Here is a 19,958-nt window from a genome sequence, read left to right on the forward strand (position 1 = left end):
TTCCTTATGTACACCATGTTTCCCATAACATTATTAAAATTGCGGCCAAGGCAGGAGTGAGGGTTGTCTGCAATGCCCCTAATAAACTGAGCAGGTTGTGCAAAATAGTCAACAGGGTGGATGCTGTTGAGCGTAAAAGTTGCTATAACAATCACGATCGCAGCTTCATTGACTGTACAATGCAAGTTGTCTATAAAATCCCCTTCTATTGTAAACCTTGCTATATCGGACAAACGGGGAGGTGCATTAATGATCGCCTGCACGAGCGTGCCTCTTCACTAAAAGGAAACCCGTTCACTCATCTGGCTGCCCACTGTAACACGTGTGGTTGCACCCCGATCTTTAAGAAGTGCGAAATAATTGGAAGATATAGTGAAAAGCGTATAATGTATAGAGATTGATATAGTACCAGTGGCACCCACGACGATAATGGAAGAGAGAATAGTCTAGAGAAACTTGAAATCCCACAAGTAACGCCAGAAGAAGTAAAGAAAGCCTTGGGAACTATGCAAAGGGGGAAGGCAGCTGGGGAGGATCAGGTAACAGCAGATTTGTTGAAGGATGGTGGGCAAATTCTTAAAGAAAATATGGCCACCCTGTATACACAATGCCTCATGACCTCGAGCATACCGGAATCTTGGAAGAATGCTTACATAACCCTAATCCATAAGAAAGGGGATGCCCAAGACTTGAAAAATTATAGACCGATCAGCTTACTGTCTGTTGCCTACGAAGTGTTTACTAAGGTAATCGCAAATAGAATCAGGAACACCTTAGACTTCTGTCAACCAAAGAACCAGGCAGGATTCCGTAAAGGCTACTCAATAGACCATATTCACACTATCAATAAGGTGACAGAGAAATGTGCGGAATATAACCAACCCTTATATACAGCTTTCATTGATTACGAGAAAGTGTTTGATTCAGTCGAAACCTCAGCAGTCATGCAGGCATTACGGAACCAGGGTGTAGACGAGCCGTATGTAAAAATACTGAAAGATATCTATAGCGGATCCACAGCCACCGTAGTCCTCCATAAAGAAAGCAACAAAATCCCTATAAAGAAAGGTGTCAGGCAAGGAGATACGATCTCTCCAATGCTATTCACAGCGTGTTTACGGGAGGTATTCAGAGACCTGGACTGGGAAGAATTGGGGATAAGAGGTAATGGAGAATACCTTAGTAACTTGTGATTCGCTGATGATATTGCCTTGCTTAGTAACTCAGGGGACCAACTGCAGTGCATGCTCACTGACCTGGAGAGGCAAAGCAGAAGAGTGGGTCTAAAAATCAATCTGCAAAAAACTAAAGTAATGTTTAACAGACTCGGAAGGGAACAGCCTTTTGCAATAGACAGCGAGGCACTGGAAGTGGTAAGGGAATACATCTACTTAGGGCAGGTAGTGACCGCGGATCCAGATCATGAGACTGAAATAATCAGAAGAATAAGAATAGGCTGGTTTGGGTTTGGCAGGCATTCTCAGATCATGAACAGCAGGCTGCGATTATCCCTCAAGAGAAAAGTGTATAACAGCTGTGTCTTACCAGTACTCACGTACAGGGCAGAAACCTGGAGGCTTATGAAAAAGGTTCTACTTAAATTGAAGACGACACAACAAGCTATGGAAAGAAGAATGATGAGTGTAATGTTAAGGGATAAGAAAAGAGCAGATTGGGTGAAGGAACAAACGCGAGTTAATGACATCTTAGTTGAAATCAAGAAAAAGAAATGGGCATGGGCAGGACATGTCATGAGGAGGGAAGATAACCGATGGTCATTAAGAGTTACGGACTGGATTACAAAGGAAAGGAAGCGTAGCAGGGGGCGGCAGAAAGTTAGGCAGGCAGATGAGATTAAGAAGTTTGCAGGGACAACATGGCCACAATTAGTGCATGACCGGGGTAGTTGGAGAAGTATGGGAGAGGCCTTTGCCCTGCAGTGGGCGTAACCAGGCTGATAATGATGATGATGATAGTGAAAAGCTTGTGGGGAAAATCTTTGAGGCATATTGCATATTCACAAGTGGCGACGCATGCGTCAGTTCTGCGTCCCTCACGAGATCAACAAAAGAACTGCATTATCTCCGTGGCTGATGCTTATCCTCCTTTTTCTGTTCTTTATGTCACATTCATTGATGTCTTTATATGCTGCTTCTGCAAATAAAGCATTTGGTTGCTAGTCAGCACTCTGTCCTGTGCTCTTTACTCACTCGTCTTGTGTCACGCTGTTTCTGTTCTTTATTTTAAAGGTTCACATATACATGCATTACAATGTTCAATTAAGCAACAAATTAAAACATTACAAAAGAAATTTATAAATAATATGTAAAGACAGTTCATCGATTGGTGCACTGTGCAATGAGGTCAAAATATAAGTTAACACCAAGCAACACTGCCTGCTTAGGGGAAATTTATTTTGTTTATTAAAAAAGATACCCATTGGTAAACTTTTCTGAATGATTGCAAAATGCTATGTTCTGGCTCAGATCATGTCGGTCTTTTATGACATACAAAGCTATGCTTGGGCATGTCAAGGAAGTGCACCGACCAATACATTGCACATATAAATCAAACACAATGGCAACTAGAGCTCGAGGTACCCAAAAGCATGTCCCTGAGAAACAACCTTTTACATCGCAAGTACCACTGAGGCTCGAAGGCAAACACTCTTATCACAGTGCCTTTAAAAAGAAGGATGTTTGATTTTTCTCTCCATGAGGCTCATTATAAGTTTAGAAGCAGCAACCTCTGCATAAGAATCGCCAATTTTATTTGAGCGTTTCTAACTAACCATTCTTTTACCATTCAGATACCAGGCAGCAACTTGCCACATAACAATGCTGTAGGGGCACCCTGGTCGAAGTGCGCAAGAACAGGAGGCGTTCGCAGGCATTAGCGTAGTTCGCTGAATGCTACTTGCACATTTTCACCCCACAGAAAGGGGACATTGTCTCATGTTAGGCATGTTAATGGCGCAGCAATACATGAGAAGTTCGCAATAAAGTGCCGGTAATAGGCGCACAGCCCCAAAAGGTGCTTCACTGCCTTCTTGTTGGACGGTGTGGGGAACTTTACCACAGTGTCTGTTTCGTATGGGTCGTACACCCTCGTGACTAACGACTTGGCCGAGGAAGCACAGTTCACTGAAACAAAATGACATTTCTCAGGCTTTAGCGTCAGGCCAGCGAAGCATATGGCTTGGAGAACAGTGAGTAACCAGCTAAGTTGCTCCTCGAATGTAGCTCAGAGCACAATGACGTCATCTAGATAGACCAAGCAAGTTTGCCACTTCATGGCTGATAGTACGATGTTTATTAGATGCTGAAAAGTAGCAGGCACTGAGCACAAACCGAAAGGAATGACCTTAAATTCATGAACACCACCGGGGGTCACAAAGGCAGTTTTCTCACGATCTCTCTCATCGACCTCGATCTGCCAATACCTGCTTCGTACGTCCATTGATGAAAAATAATGTGCACGCTGCAGCCTGTCCAGTGAATCGTCAATGCGTGGCAGCAGGTAGACATCTTTATTCGTGACCTGATTTAATTTGCGGTAATCAATGCAGAATCACAAACTGCCGTTTTTCTTTTTGTCTAAGACCACAGGTGATGCCCAGGGACTTTTCAAGCTGTATCACATCATCCTTGAGCATCTTCTTCACTTGCTTTTGAATCTCTTCACATTCCTTTGGAGCTACACGATAGGTATTTTGTCAGTCGAATTGGCCACATAGTATAATCCGTGATTATACGGTGCTTGGTCAGTGGTGTTTGTTTGACCTTTGACGTAGTCGAAAAGCAATCTTCGAATTGGTGTATCAGCTCCAACAGGCACTGCTGCTCGGATAGCGAGAGGGTGGAGCTGACATTGACAGGCAAATGCATCAAGGACGGGACGGTCGTTTCTTGTAGAGCAAAACAATCTTTTACTTGGCTGATGTCGTCGCAATATGCAATTGTGGTGCCCTTGTGGATGTGATGGCGTTCGTTGCTGAAGTTCGTGAGAAGGACTTCCGCATGTCCATGACTCATGTCGAGTACGCCTCTATCAATGAAAACGCCTTGCGTGAGCATTAGTGCAACAATTTGCTTTGCGATCATATCCCCGTGGTAGGGCTTCTTGCATGTAGATACAAGGCGGCAGGATCGCGGCTGAATAGTCACATCGTTGGCGATTCGCAAATGCTCATGTTGCCCATCATTCATGGTGTCAGCATATGGGCTGGCTGAAAAGTCACCATACGTTCCGAAATATTCATCCGGAATCCAGAAAATCACAGAAAATCCATCCCCAAGAAGAGGTCTATGCAGCAGTCAGGGAGAATGATGAAAGCAGCAGCGAAGCTGGAATCACCAATGTGGATTAGGGATTAGGGCGGTGCATGTTCCCGTTAATGTCATTAGCTGACCTCCGGCACTTCTTATGCGGGGTCCTGCCTACAGTGTCTTTACTTTCCTGATGCGGTCGGCATAATCAAGAAGTCTGCGCCTGTGTCAACAAGTGCAGTGATGTGATGTCCATACACCAGAATGCTGAGATCGGCACGGACAACGTCATCGGCGTGAGTATTCGTCATTGTCATATCGTCTTCATCGGCATTAGTATTCGTCATTGTCTTATCTTCGTAGGGAGCGTGGGGGGCATTCTTGGCGTCTCGACGCAGGACAACTTCCCCCCTGGTGGTCGCTGCGGACAGTTTCCCCAGCGTGGACTAGGGGAACGACTAACCCTGCCGATGTCAGTGGTGTAACTTTGGCAGTTTGGGGAAGTGCAATGCACAGGTGATGGGGACTGCCAGCAACGACGTGGTAGAGTTGCTTGGCTACACGACAGCTGATCACTGTTCGGGGCACGATGGTCGTCGAAGTGCAGAGAAGCGGCAGGTGAAAAGAGGCAGACTCCAGCATCTAGATAGGGACAGTAATGGGCAGTATGGCCAGCTTCCCCGCAGTGGAAGCACAGTGGTCAATGGTCAGCCACACGCCACAAGTCAGTATGGCAACCTAAAGGTAATCTCACAGACTCCTGTTGCCACCACGGCAAGAGAACAGGCCATGGCTGAAATGGCGCTACCAGCGGTGAAGGGGGAGGACGTTGGACCATGTCAGCAGAGGTCAGCGGACGTGTCTCTGGACATGGGGCTGGTACAGAGAAGACTTGCCGCAACTCCTGGTGCACGACTTTAGCAAGAGAAATGATCGGTGACTCCGTAGCAGGAACGCCGAGGGCTTGCAGCTCTTAACGCAGGATGTCTCGAATCACGTCCCATAAAGAAGTCTGATCAACAATCTGAGCCGTGGAGCTTATTGGTGTGCTGTTGAGCTGGCGGTCAAAGTGGCAGCAACATTACTGAAGTGTCCGCTTGACGACAGTCACTTCCTTGATAAAGTTGTGGACCGTTGTTGGCGGGTTTTGTACAAGGCCGGCAAACAGACGGTCCATATGGTCCGCATACATGGCAACGGTTTCGTTGGGTTTCTGTATCCGAGCCTCGATAAGTTGTTGCAGGAAATCTCGCCGGTCTGAGTTCGAGAATGTATTGAAAAGCTGACGACGAAAATTGCCCCACATTTGGAAGATTGCTTTCCTGTTCGCATACCATGTACGAGCGCTGTTTTCTAGTGCAAAATAAGCATGAGCGAGTTTTTCTTGTTTGTTCCAGTGATTTACCAGAGCGGCACATTCATACTGGTCCAGCCAGTCCTCGACATATTCAAAAGCATCGCCGTGGAAGATTTTGGTGACATGAGGGTATTCAAGAGTCACTGGGAAAAGCTAGTCGCCATCTGTGAAGGAGGGGAAAGCACTGATGATGAAGCCATGCTGGTGGGAGTCGCAATGGAAGGCAAGTCTGGGTTCATGCTGAGCAGGCACTGACTGAAATGGCGGAATGGAGTCGTTACGAGAGGTGGAGCTTCGGGACTGGGTGTACAGGTGTATGGATAGGGGTTGCCAGCACGAGGTTGCAGGCTCTAGCACCTCCACCAGTGTCGCAAGGTAAAAAACAAAACAAAAAGAAACAGTGGTCGTAGCGCACTATTCAGGAGGCAATATTGAGCGAAACTGTGACTTCTTCCCTCCACCTTGATAAAAATGTTCATGCATATTCACATTATCCTCTTCTTCATCGGAGTACAGGCATGGCAATCTCAGCTAACCTAGCTCTCGACTCTCTTGCAATGGAGTTGGAGCGACAAGGTTTTATCCTGTCTTTTCAGCTTGTCCTGGTAAATGGTTGAGTGAGCTGCACTTAACTCTGTGCAGTGATGACACCCTCAGAACCAATGAAAGTGCATTTACTGATGAGTGCAAAATAATACAAAAGGGACTGGATGGTAGAGACGCCTTTGTGGCTAACAATGACATCAACCCCTTCCCCACAAAGAATACAATACAAAGTCCTGCATGTCACACCAAAGGACAACGCATCATTCCTGCTAAGATTTTGGAGACAGACACTAGAACGAACAAATCGACCGATACATATGTGTATGAGCCATTTTCTACCAACAACACCAGAAAAGTGACTGTGCTGCTTATAGACCTAAAAAAAAACATGGCACAAGATGTTACATTTTGAGAGATGGATTACCCACTGCAACAGAGGTGCCAGCGCTATTGCAGCCAAATAACTAGTCATGGCTCTGCTTCTATAGCATTCACAGTATGAGGCTTAGTAGGCCTCTTCGATTACCATTTCCCAATAATCCCAGACTGCTTGGGACTGCTGTCCCACATTCAATTTTCTCGGATAGCTTTGGAAGCTCACCCACAAGTCCGAGAGCTGCCAGAATTGCGTTCATTTTTCACAGACTGGAAGTCGTGGACTGTCTGTGGGATCTCGGAGTGATCAGCAGATTTTTGCTCAGATCAACACAAGCAGCTAGCAGACAACGGCTGTCTGAAATAGATGCATGCCACTTTGTCACCATGTTGTGAAAGATGCCACATGCTTATGCGTACTTTTCACATTCCAGATGCCAAATATTATGCACTTAGCTATTGTCTGTTACATCGGTGGTCTGTGTGCCATCATGCAGTATGTTCCTGAGCGCTGTAATTGCTGCAGCTTTAGTCTTCATAAGCATGTGCGCCGATCAAGAGCACATGCTTGCTATCCCTCATGCATTTCACAAAATCTGTCATGCTCATTGCTATACGTGTACCTAACAGGTGGATTTCGCCTTTCATGTGAGTAAACCTGGTGTGCGAGGAAGCATATTGTTAAGTCCAAGCGCGTAAAAGGGACGCAGGGATTAAGAAGAGAAGAGAAGAGAAAAACGAAGACTGTGCAGCGGCCATTCCTGCTGTTCGTAGCCTGCCGCTCCTGCTCTCGCACGCCTAAATAAACCCCTTTTCCCAGTGCTTGTAACAAATTGGTGGACGGTGCAGGGTACACCTCGTAACCACGAAGCCTACGCTGCTACAACTTCGCCGAAGCTGTCGACTTGCCGGACTTCCGCCACCCTCACCTGACATGCCTGAATATGCCTGCCAGATTCCCGAAGGTTCTGACGCAGCTTCAAGGCCAGCACCTGGCGTTCCGTGGCAATACTACCGGGTGCCACTCACTTTTGGAGAAAAAGCCGCAGAAGATGTCGACGAGTGGCTTACGTACCGAAGGGTGAGCCGATCTAACGGCTGGAACTCGACCGCACAGATGTCCAATGTTGTGTTTTCCCTTACCGACACAGCGCTCGTCTGGTATGAGAATCACGAAGACACGCTCACTTCGTGGGAGCTTTTTGTAGAGGAGCTCAGGGCGTGTTTTGGAGACTCTAGCGCAAAAAAGAAACGTGCTGAACAAACGCTTTCGCAAAAAGCTCAGATTCCCGGCGAGACCCGTACGACTTATATCGAAGAAGTTTTGAAACTGTGTAAAATAGTCAACTCTCAAATGTCTGAAGATGACAAAGTCGGACATTTGTTGAAAGGAATAGCCGAAGACGTCTACAATTTTTTGATCGGCAAGGAAAGCTTGGATTCCGTGTCTGACGTCATTCGCCACTGCAGGACCTTTGAGACGCTGAAGATGCGACAGATAATACCAAAGTTTGGTCGCTTGGCTAATGTCACAACGGTGGCAAGTGTAGACCCGAGTTCGTGTGTTGACCTTCCATCAACAATACGGCAGATTGTTTACGAAGAGTTGCTCCATCAGGAAGAGATGTTGCGTTGTACACCCGGCATCGCTGGTGCGTACTTACCACATGAGATGAGAAACACGGCCGTTTCGACCGCATGTCAACCCACGGTTCATTCAGCGACCGTCGAGTATAGGTCTACCTCACAAACGAGAGGCACCATAAGCTATCAAGATCATGACTACGACCAACGCCCTCGCCGCATGCACGCCTCCCGGCGGCCGATGCCTAGCCGTGATGAATGGGACCCACCTGCTGGCTATGCAGTCGACAGCAACATGCGTGACTACATGGAAGAACACCGAAATTTGCGGCATCTGCCGGTGTGTTTCCAATGCGGTGTCGCGGGCCACATAGCGAGATTTTGCAATCGTCGCCCAACAACGTGGAATTGTCGATCGGGGTCTTCAACAAGGACCACACCTCCTACGAGGACAACTCAACAGCCATACACCACCTCTTGGTCAGCTGGCATCCCTCCTGGCAATGATTACTGGCAGAGAAGCTTCCAGAGCCGCTCGCCGGCATCTGATAGGAGTTTGACGCCACTGCCAACTTCTCGTGCACCACGTTTACGTGAATCTCCATCGCCAGTGCACCGCTCCGCCTCGCCTTCACAACCGGAAAACTAGCTAGCGTGGCCAATGGGGGTGAGGTCGCTCGACACGTGCTATCGACAGAAATGCCCCCTGCAGTTGCTATTACTAAGAACAAAGTGCATGTACTTGTTGATGGTGTTTCTACAATGGCTTTAGTGGATACCGGAGCAACTGTATCTGTAATGAGTCTCGGTTTTAAAGGTCGGTTGGGGCACACAGTTGTATTTCCGTGGGACCAGGCTGCAACGTTTTGTGGAGTGAGCAGCGAGTCGTTATGCCGTTTGTGTGTGCACTGCTGAAGTATCCCTGGCTGGTGGAGTTTTCGCAACGGAGTTTGTAGTTATTGCCTGATCGACACACGAAGTGATTTTGGGCATCGACTTTTTGCGGCAGTGTGGTGCGACCGTTGATTGTCGCACGGGGAAAGTTTGCGTCGACGGCCATGTTTCGTCCGGGCTCTTAGAGGAGACTTGCAGTCAAGGTGAACTTTGTGTGTCTGCAGATACTGTTGTGCCTGCGTCCACCTCTGTGCGCGTGCCGGTTTCTATGTCGCGGTGAAGTTCCAGACAGTTTCGATGCCTCCGTAGAGCCAATGCATCTAAATTGTGTGAAGAAGAACATTTTTGTCCCTCACTGAGTGGTATCTATCGGCAACGGGCGTGCTGGCTTGTGGACGGCAAACTGCTCGGCAGAACCTGTCCTGCTTCCAGACGGCTTGAAACTCGCCTACTTTACAGAATACATGTCTTCGTCCGTAGCCGTACTAACAGACCCGCCTTGTGAACCTGCTGACCTTCGCCACATCTCAGACAAAAAGCTTCTGTCTATGATAAACAAGTCGCTCAGCTCAAGGGAGCGCCATACCTTGTTGGATATGCTTTCTAAGCATCTGTCAGTGTTTGACTTTGCGCAGCCGGACAAAGTGTTCTCGATTCCCGAGTCACGAACGCGCCATACTATCAAAATGGGATCTGCGCACCCGATCAGGCAAAAGCCTTATCGGGTGTCGCCTAACGAGCGCAAGATAATCGAAGAACAAGTGAGTGACATGATGAAAAATGACATAATACAAGAGTCCTCGAGTCCTTGGGCAGCTCCGGTCATACTCGCCAGAAAGAAAGCTGGTAACTGGAGATTTTACGTCAAGTATCGAAGATTAAACGCCGTGACTAAGAAGGATGTCTACCTGCTGCCCCAAATTGATGATGCAATTGATTGCCTTCATTAGGCCTCTTATTTTTCTTCAGTGGACTTGCGCTCATGATATTGGCAAATCCCGGTACACCCGGCAGACAAGGAGAAAACAGCCTTCATAACCCCAGATGGATTATTCGAATTCAATGTGATGCCATTTGGTTTGTGCAACGCTCCAGCAACTTTTGAAAGGTTCATGGACACCATTCTGCGTGGGTTAAAATGGAACATCTGTATGTGCTATCTTGATGACGTTGTTATATTCGGGCGCACATTCAATGAGCACAATACGCGCCTGGATATTGTCCTCGACTGCATCAAAAACGGCCTGGTTCTGAACTCCAAGAAATGTAACTTTGGTGACCGTCAAACCCTTGTGCTGGGTTATCTTGTTGATGACGGTATCCGGCCTGACCCCTTCAAGATGGCAGCTGTTGAGGCATTCAGAGCACCGCAGTCACTGAAGCAACTTCGTAGTTTTCTGGGTCTTCGCTCTTACTTTCGCCGATTTATTCCTGGTTTTGCTCACGTCGCTTATCCTCTGACAAATCTGCTACATAAAGACGCACGATTTGAGAGGACACCCGAGTGCGAGTCTGCATTTCATCAGTTGAAGTTCCTGCTGACCTCCCGACCTATCCTTCGCCACTTCAATCCTACTATGCCGACAGAAATCCACACTGATGCTAGTGGCGTCGGTCTGGGTGCCGTCTTGGTCCAACGTTATGACGACCGTCAGCACGTGATTGCTTATGCAAGCCGCTCATTAAGCAAACCTGAACGAAATTACACGGTGACAGAGCAAGAATGCCTCGCTGTAATCTTTGCAGTTCAGCGATTTCGCTCATATTGGTACGGACGCCCATTCCTAGTCGTCACAGACCACCATTCCCTGTGCTGGCTCATGAACCTTCGCGACCCTTGTGGTCGCCTTGCGCGCTGGGCTTTGAGGTTGCAGGAATATAACTTCACTGTTCAAACTTCAAAATCGTCTGCGTCGCAATCCGTCGTGGTAAGCGGCATACGGGAAAGGCAGTCTGCGTCAGCGTGTTTTCGGCCTACAAGAATGGCCAAAAACACGCTGACGCAGACTGCCTTTCCCGTATGCTGCTTACCACAACGGATTGCGACGCAGACGATTTTGATCATCTCGTCGCTTCTGTGACATCCGCTTTTCCAGATATTGATGCGTTCAAAGCAGAACAACGGACAGACACCAAATTGGAGCCACTCTTCACTTCTGCCCATTCAAGTGCAACAAGCAGCTACTGTCTACGTGACGAGCTCCAGTACAAAAGGAACTACTCAAGCACGAGTGCACGCTTCCTTCTAGTGGTGCCGGAGGGTCTCCGGCCAGCAATCCTTCAGGCTATGCACGATGACCCTACCTCCGGTCACTTAGGCACTGTGCGCATCCTTTATCACATTCAAGAATGCTTTTACTGGCCCCATATGCGACATTCGGTTGAGTTGTATGTCGCCAGCTGCATACAGTGGCAACGTCGGAAACGCCCAACCACTGCCCCATCTGGGCTCCTTCAACCTGTGCCACCTCCCAGCTCACCCTTTCGGCAAGTTGGAATTGATCTGTTAGGCCCTTTTCCAAAGTCATCTAAGGGGAACCACTAAATAATTGTCTGCGCCGACTATTTCACGCGATATTGCGAGACGGCGGTTATACCACCAGCCACCGCCACCGAAGTATCGCTCTTCTTACTTCACGCTATTGTTCTGCGTCATGGACCACCTGGTGTTATCATAAGCAACCGGGGACGTCAATTCACGGCGGATATCGTGGAAGAGCTTGTGCGTTTATGTAACTCGGCCCAGCTCAGGCACTCGACGCCGTATCATCCGCAAAGAAACGGCCTCACTGAGCGCACCAATCGAACAATCACAAATATGCTTTCCATGTATGTTGCGTCCGATCACAAGAATTGGGATGAAGTTCTACCATTTATTACTTACGCCTACAACACCGCCAAGCACGAGACAACCGGCTACAGCCCCTTCTTCCTTCTATATGCTCGACCACCCCGGTATACGCTCGACACTGTCCTCCCTTTTTACCACCACGACAATCCTACGGTCGCCGATACGCTATACCTCGCTTAAGAGGCTCGGAGACTTGCGCGACTGCGGACTTTGACATCACAAAAAAACTCCAAAGCCCGCTACGACGCACGACATCGGCCTGTTACGCATCACCCTGGTGACCTCGTTTGGCTTTGGACTCCTACAAGGAAGCGCGGTTTGTGCCAAAAGCTGCTGGCAAACTACGATGGACCGTATATTGTCATCGACAAAGTCAGCGAAGTGAACTATACTCTCGCGCGCCTCACGAACACTGGTAGAGGTTCTGCTAGGACACAAGTCGCGCATGTCGCACGGTTGGAATCATGCACGCCACAACAAGCTAGTTGACTCACCCAGTGGGCTTTGTCTGCGAGGATAGGTATATGTTACGTCCAAGCGTGTAAAAGGGACGCGGGGATCGAGAAGAGAAAAACGAAGACTGTGCAGCGGCCATTCCTGTTGTTCGTAGGCTGCCGTTCTTGCTCTCGCACGCCTAAATAAACTCCTTTTCCCCGTGCTTGTAACAATATCATATTTCATGTGGCTGCTTCTCAGCGGTAGCTGGGGTAATATACAATCAGAGCTTCACCAATTGCTTCTCACACATGCTGACCACTTCTGTCTTGTGGGGATGCACGACTCTCATGCATCCCCTGATACATTGTTTTCCCGCATAGCTCCTGTCTCCTGTGATCCGGCTTTGCCGCGTGGCCTCATGCCGGCGGCAGTCAATGTGGTTGAAGCGCATTGCGAGAGATGGCGCGAGTGTGGCTGTGCTAATGCCACCTAACGGCGGGGTTACTTGGGCGTGGAAAGGAGAAGGCTCTTCCTCTTCGGCTTGGGGTCGGAAAGTGGCGCAGACGTTCCGTGCGTGCGCCAATCCATGCTTCTGTGAGACCGTCTCACGAGGCCTCCTTTAAAAGCGCCACTGTTCGCGTGACCACACGCGAGAATGACCAGGTGTTGATGTCCAGCATGGGGCGAACATATTCACTCGTTATTCGGTCGCGGTGAGTCAGACTTTCGCGATTTGTCGCACGCCCACCGGCATGTTTTGTGAATAGCAACTTGGCTAGCAGGCATTGATCTATGAAAGGTGCAATAAATGCCCTTGTGATTGTTTGCACTACTGTGTTGTCGTTACTTTGTCCCAAGAGCACGAGTGAGAACCCCACAGTCTCAAGTTCGAGTGTTTGCTTTTTGATGTGCGCAATTAAGATGGTGTACATGCACTCCGTATGAGATGCACATCAGGCCTTTCGTAGATGGTCTCATGAGCTTTGAGGATATCGGTGGGCACTTTCATGAACAGCGATATGGTACAATCGAGATTTTGTTTATGTTCATGTGGGAATTCTGCTTAAATTTTGCAGGCATTGAGTTAGCTTAATTACAGGGGTTAAGTGGCATGAAGAGCAAAAGCGCAACGTAAACTATGCTTTGCGAACATGTTGTAGGCTCTCAGCCTGCGATTCCAGTATGTAAGCTTTATGGTTGTGCCAGCGACATGGCCATCGAGACTGTGCCATCTCTTACACCATATTAATAAATTTGCTGAGTAGTGGGGATATCTATAAGCAGCTATGAGCAGACGGCGGCAGCCAGGAGAGTGACTACTGGTGACGGTGCTTTTGAGTGAAACCTTGGACAGTCCCTGGCAGCTGGATCACGCAACTGTGACATGCTCTTCTGTCAGGACATGTCGCGGCTAGTCGAACCGGAAGCCGTGGATGGTTTGCGGACAGTCCAAGACTACATAATCGAAAACGCCTACTGCTATCACCTACAAGGATGAAACTGGCAACAGCTTCAAGCATTACGCAGAGTGTATGTGACAACAGGCCTGCTGAAACCCACCACAGCAGAACTTACTGTTATACCAAACATCCCTCCATTTGCAATTTGCTACTGGAGGAGAGCAAGGCCATTCCGCCTCACTTTTCAATACCAAACCCAACATGTAATGACTATGGTGAACACATTACAATATGTAATCACTATGGTGAACCAATTTGCCATGCCCAAGATTGGGATGAGCCTGATTGCACCAGACATGCCACTAGACTTGCACTGAAGATGGGAACGATTGTAAGGACATTCCACCTTGTAAAGACACTACCATATTTAACCAAGAACTGCTTCTTTGCAACAAAAGGCACAATCAGACAGAATGATGCAAGTTATCTGCATGAAACCATGCCACAGAAGTCATGAAACTCTTAAAATATTATGCATGTTTGCATTGTGGCAATTACAGAGACCAACAAGAATAGTCGCAACCACCTGTGACTTGAGAACAGACAGCAAGCTGCAAACCCCTGTTGCAAATGAATTCAAGGAACCCAGCAAAAGGTAAACTGGAGACTATCCTCAAGCCTGTTAGATAAGTAAATCAAGCTCTCCCACGGCAAGAGCAGCAAGCAGTATACAGGGGTGTCCCAGGCTGTCATGCACCAAGTAGAATATTCTATGCAGACAGGGACGGAAGTTTCGGAGCAGCTCTGGGAGCAGCAAATTTGACACCTTGGAACAGTAAACACGCGTTTGGAGCAGCTTGGTAAACGTCAATATGAGTGAAACACAGGCATATTAAGAAAAAGTGTTCCTATTAAGAAAAAGTGTTTCTTATTTGACTTTGCAGAACACTTAGATTACGGCAGATCAGTTCTACGGAAGTCTGCAAGGTGACCAAATTCATGACAGGGAAAAATTTTCATCCACCTGACTGTGGCATGCAGCTGCAAAGGAAACCCATACAGGTTTCTGAGAAACTGCCATTAAGTTACATACCTGATGTGCCTAACCAAATGTGGCCAAGAAAAATATGACTGAGGGCTTTCCATGAACAGCGTCCACTCTTTGTTGATAGGCTTGTGTTAATGCTAGTTTTTTTTTTTATTATGAACAAGTAACTAGTACTTAATTAAAACAACATTTATTACCTTACTTATTCAATAACGTGCCACTGCAAAAGTTGTAGAATAGGTTGAGAAATGACCGACAACAGCGTATATAGCAACTTTGGTTTTGTGTGGTCCTTTTTTCCGACAAAAAGAAAAAAAAGAAAACAAGGAAAAGCCAAGGAATTTCTTAAAATCCTCGTGACAACACATCCCCCGCACCAGTAATATAAGTGGTCTCGGATGTTTCCGTCATCACCTAGTGCGCTGTGTATTGTATGAACATGCAAACCTGGACCAGTCTCATAATGGTTTGGAAAGTGAACCGTTACAAGATCGTGCTACTTTGCGTATGATAGGAACCGAAGATGCACGCCAAAAACTGCTGATGCGATGAGAAAAAAGCGCACAGCTCATTCCTAGTGCCCCTATTTGACTAGGTTTGTGTAAATATTTATGCAATATTTGGTGTGCAGAAGCATTGGCACTGTCACAGCATTTTTTATTATTATTAGTTTATTTCACAGGCTTTCTCGTTAAAAATAAGTCTTCACGAATCCTAGGTTACTTAAAATGCCATTATCAGTCATTTGTAAGCGTCATCCACAACTTTTTCATTGGCATCTCATCGATTAGGTAAATTTACAAATTTAGCTAATTAAACGTATTCATGCGCAATGAACGAGAAATATTCCCAGTGGCCACCATGAACACATGAACAACAGCCATCAAGGTACAATTAATGTCGTTCGCGCGGTGCCCTCTGCTAATTTTAATTCTTGGCAGCCTCCAGTTAAGATAGCAGAATACCACAGAATAAATGTGAAGTGATGCACTGGTCATTGCACATTTACTAGTATTTCGCATCACTCGGCAAGAAAAAGCTCCAAGATATTTTTTTAGAAAAATAAGGAGATAAAAATGTTTACTGGCTCTTGGGTCAGCGTTGTTGATCGATATATTGAATAAGCTAGATTGTTCGGGCTTATTCGCGGTTATGCCACAGGCGCCATAAAGGCAATGTAAAATGGCAGCCGATATTTGATGCACTGCACGGTTGTTTATTAAAATTCCTGGACTCAATCTGCACAAGTCGCGTCGTGAACATTGTTGCCGCGAACACAATATTGGAGGTTTGCGATTTCACCGAACCTTTAATTACGACTACAATTTGGCCACTAAGGTTCACTAAATACGAAACTTTACATCCTTGGCTTGCGTTCTGCAATGGCAAGAGCCTGATTTTGTGTGGTGTGGCCGGGCAGAAAGTAGTGTAGCCTGAGTGCAAATTAATTTGAGTGGCGATTGCGGTTGCCATTCGATATTTGTGACCAAGGAAGTTCATGAAAGTTAGCAGGTCATTTGTCGGCGTGTTGTGCTATCATCCTGGTAACCGGACGTGGTACACATGCAAAATAGACTTACAATGTCGAATACGTGGTGTTCGCCAATTAATTGGCACAGATGTGCCCATACAGCGCAAAATCGAGTGATAAAATGTATAATGAAACTAACGACTACATGCTGAGCAGGCTGTATGACCTTATTCAATGAGCGTGGCTTTCCTTCCAGACTACCCCATGAAATGAAAGCCAGTTCAAATCATCTTCACTTGGTCTGCATGTACAGAAACACGTAACACTTTAGTAAAACATTCTTACTGCATTGAATAGCACAAAACGGTTTTCATTTTCTTGTGGCCTAGTTACAATTATGCCACCACACACACCCACACTCCAAAGATGCTGACGCTGAAATGGATTGCGCAGGCTTGATTGCAGGGCTAAGCGGTAGCCAACACATGTCTATGGTTGTGTGGTCACCACTGAACACGCACATCCTGCTGGCCACTTCATTTGAAGTTAGTGTTTTGGCACAGGTTGACACAGCTCAATGGTTTGGCGCAAGATGGCGCAATCGGCGCAAGCACTTCCATCCCTGTGCAGATGAAAGCAATTACAGTGAAACCTCATTAGCACGAACACCACATTAACAAACTTTTCAGATTAATGAACTTTGAGAAATACCCTGCTGACTCCTTATTGTTTCAATGTAAAGATATTTCAGTACTACAAACTTCAGCATACCGAACCTTTCAGAACAGTGATCATTATTCAGTTTCCCTGTGATGTTAACAATGCCTCAGTACTACGAACTCATATTCCGAAATCTGGGGATTCTTAGATTTCCATGTGTCCTTCACAGAAGCCGAAACAGTAGGCTAACAGAGCGGACGTCGTGGCACATGGTTTCAGAAAATCTGAGACGGCCCAAGAAAAAAAGAATGCGGGTGAGCGGAGGCAACGATGCATCAGGTTTTACGAGCGCATGCTCCACCCAGAAAAGTGTCACCCAGCAACGAAGGTGTGTCACTTTCTTCTTTCACCCTTCTTTCTGCTCACAGATCTTTTTTTTGGCGCTTCTTTCTGCGGCCGTACTAGCTACGCACGCGGTGAAATGTATGTAACCTCCATACTCGCGGGAATGCCATGCAGTCACACTTTGCACTTTTCAGATGCTGTCGTTTATGTGCGCTTGCGCTTTGACATAGATCAGGTGTCTGCCTCGTGCCAGACAAGTGCGGTGTCTATGGCATGAAATGCGAAAAACAAACAAAAAACAAGAAACATTGCGCTTTGGAAGCGACATGGAGCTACCTTTTTGTCGGTAGTTTTTTCGGCGTCATTGTCTGTTTTGCGCACATCACTCTTATCATATGGAGTTTCGGTAGTGCGTGGCGGCAAAATGTATAGAAAATAGCAACAGCGCGTGCTGACAGCTAACAGTGACATTTTCGTGGATAGCTCATATGGTGATGAGTTATGAACTGATGAAATCATGGGTGGAATGGTTAACTTTGGGGCTTTCATTAAAAAGATTTTTCAGAATAATGAACAATTTACAGCGGCCCCCTGATGTTTGTTATATTGAGATTTCACTGTATATGTTGTTGGCACCAAACCAAGGAAGCACATCGTATATTGTGTTCTTTCTAAATATTCGATCCGTAAACAACTTTTTAATTATATTTATAACAAATATATCAACACTAGGTGTTAGGGCGAATTCGAAAACATCAATTTCAGTTGTTTGCAGGGTGACATCGTTGTGTGGCTCTTTTTTGCACATGTATAACCAAGAGTGCAAAATATTGTGGCTCTCTACGTTCCCGCGTGTAGCACCACAGTGCTCTCAAACGGGCTCAGCGGGAATGTAATTGCCTTGCCTCTAGTGCACGACCCCCCCAAACTCTTACTGGGACAATGAAAAAAGCTATGTCTTTTGTCTCCTGGAGCATGTTATTGCTTTGCTAATGAGAAATTGATGCCGCAATTTTTCAATCATGCATCATTGGTGTGTGCCATTCACTTCAGAGCCAGCTCAACCCACAACATACTATGCAGAGTGGTGCTCTAGGGGCAAGGCTATTACCTTCCCACTGAGCTGGTTTGAGAGTGCTGTCATTGCTGCATGTGGGAGTGTAGTCTGGTGGTAATCTTTTTATCATCTTGCGGGCTTTAAGTGTGACAAAAATCAACTATAGAATAGTGCACCATGAACACTTAAAATTGATGATTTCGAAGGCACATAGTGTTGACATATATTTAGTAAATATAATATTTAGAAAGTTTGTTAATCATTACAAACTTATTAGAGAACAAAAAATATGAGATGCTTTTTTAGGTTGCTGCTAACAAGACACGGTTGGCTTCATTTGCATAAAAGGCCTAATTTTTTTTCTTTTAACTTGGTACATGATAGTTCAGACATCCTATATACAGAGATTCATAGGCTGCTTTCAGAGAATGAAAGAAGTAAAGTGGTACTTCCACCATGCACCATGACAATATATAAAAAGAAAGAGTGCAGCAACTGCATACAAACAAAACTTCTCGGTACACTCAACACCAGGTCATGAAGGAATATCCGGCAGTGATTGAAAACTTGATAAGGCAAAAATATCTGATATCACTTGATTAAGTTCGAGGATGCCTGTTCTTTACTGAATCCAGTACAGAATGAAAACAAATGTTGCAATGAGGAAATTTTCTATGACCAAAGCAAGACCACATGAGACTTGCTAAAAATGCAAGGCAGCAATAAAAATGAGCATACCGCATAATGAACACCTGTTACCATAGGGATTTGCCCTGATGACAGACTTCGTCAAATGATGAAGGTGCTACACCAGCGGAAAAAGAAAGCACAGCGGCGGGAAATGACAACAACCACTTTTCAAGTGATTGTAACTACAGATAGTGTAGAGCAGCAAATAAAAGAGTCAAGTATGTAGAATATCCCAAATGCCAATGAATGATAGAATGAATGATTAATGATAGAGTCCCAATGATAGAGTCTCTGAATGATAGAGAGTCCCAATGACCAATAGCTATTTTTCAACTTTTTGCCACATGCAGTGGCATGAGCTAAACACAGTGCAGCTGTGATCAAGGACTACAAGAGGCAGACACAACTGGTGGCTTGATTCACTCTGGAATATTTCCTGACTTCCATTGGCTACACTTAAATGTTAAAAGGGCCATTGGCAACGCTCTGTTCCTGAGAGGCAAGATGCCTGTGCATGCCGAGGCAGCTGCGTTTACACAAATGAGGCCTTGTAGAGAACCCATCATGGTAAATCAAGTCACTGAAAACCTTTGAACCAATATTCCCTTTCCCCTTAAATTAGAATTAAATTCTGGAGATTTACGTGCCAAAATCGCTATCTGAATATGAGGCATGCTATAGTGTAGGACTCCAGAATAATTTTGAGCACCAGAGTTTCTTTAACATTCATATAATTTATTTATTTACTTATGAAGAATACTTTCAGGGCCCAAAGGCACTACAGAAAGGAATGGGGGGAAAAAATGGCAAGACATACAGTAATAAGAGAATATTAAAAGGCATCTTGTCTTAAAGTGATCTTGAACTCGTGGTCATCAGTTATGCTTGCGATTTTGGAGGGAAGGTGGTTCCATCAATGCTTGTTCTAGGAACAAAAGAGTCATTAAGTTCCATCGATGCTTGTTTTAGGAAAA

General features: G+C 46.1%; 1 protein-coding gene across 8 annotated transcripts in view; it reads right to left on the bottom strand.

Annotated features, from left to right (window-relative positions):
* The window catches only part of Mvd (mevalonate diphosphate decarboxylase), a 121,868-nt gene that overhangs the window by 17,417 nt on the left and 84,493 nt on the right, over window positions 1-19,958 (bottom strand). Inside the window, exon 12 of one of the 8 annotated variants that reach the window (XM_065442859.1) lies at window positions 15,818-16,854. The exons of 6 other annotated variants lie outside the window; for them this stretch is intronic. In XM_065442859.1, coding sequence (XP_065298931.1) covers window positions 16,807-16,854 — 48 coding nt within the window. In that variant the 3' untranslated portion in view covers window positions 15,818-16,806. Of the gene's footprint in view, window positions 1-15,817; window positions 16,855-19,762; window positions 19,910-19,958 lie in introns of those variants that run through there. One more of the 8 variants, XR_010567133.2, reaches the window with a different exon arrangement.

The sequence above is a fragment of the Dermacentor albipictus genome, chromosome 1 (assembly GCF_038994185.2).
Source record: "Dermacentor albipictus isolate Rhodes 1998 colony chromosome 1, USDA_Dalb.pri_finalv2, whole genome shotgun sequence".
In the NCBI taxonomy this organism is placed as follows: Eukaryota; Metazoa; Arthropoda; class Arachnida; order Ixodida; family Ixodidae; genus Dermacentor; species Dermacentor albipictus.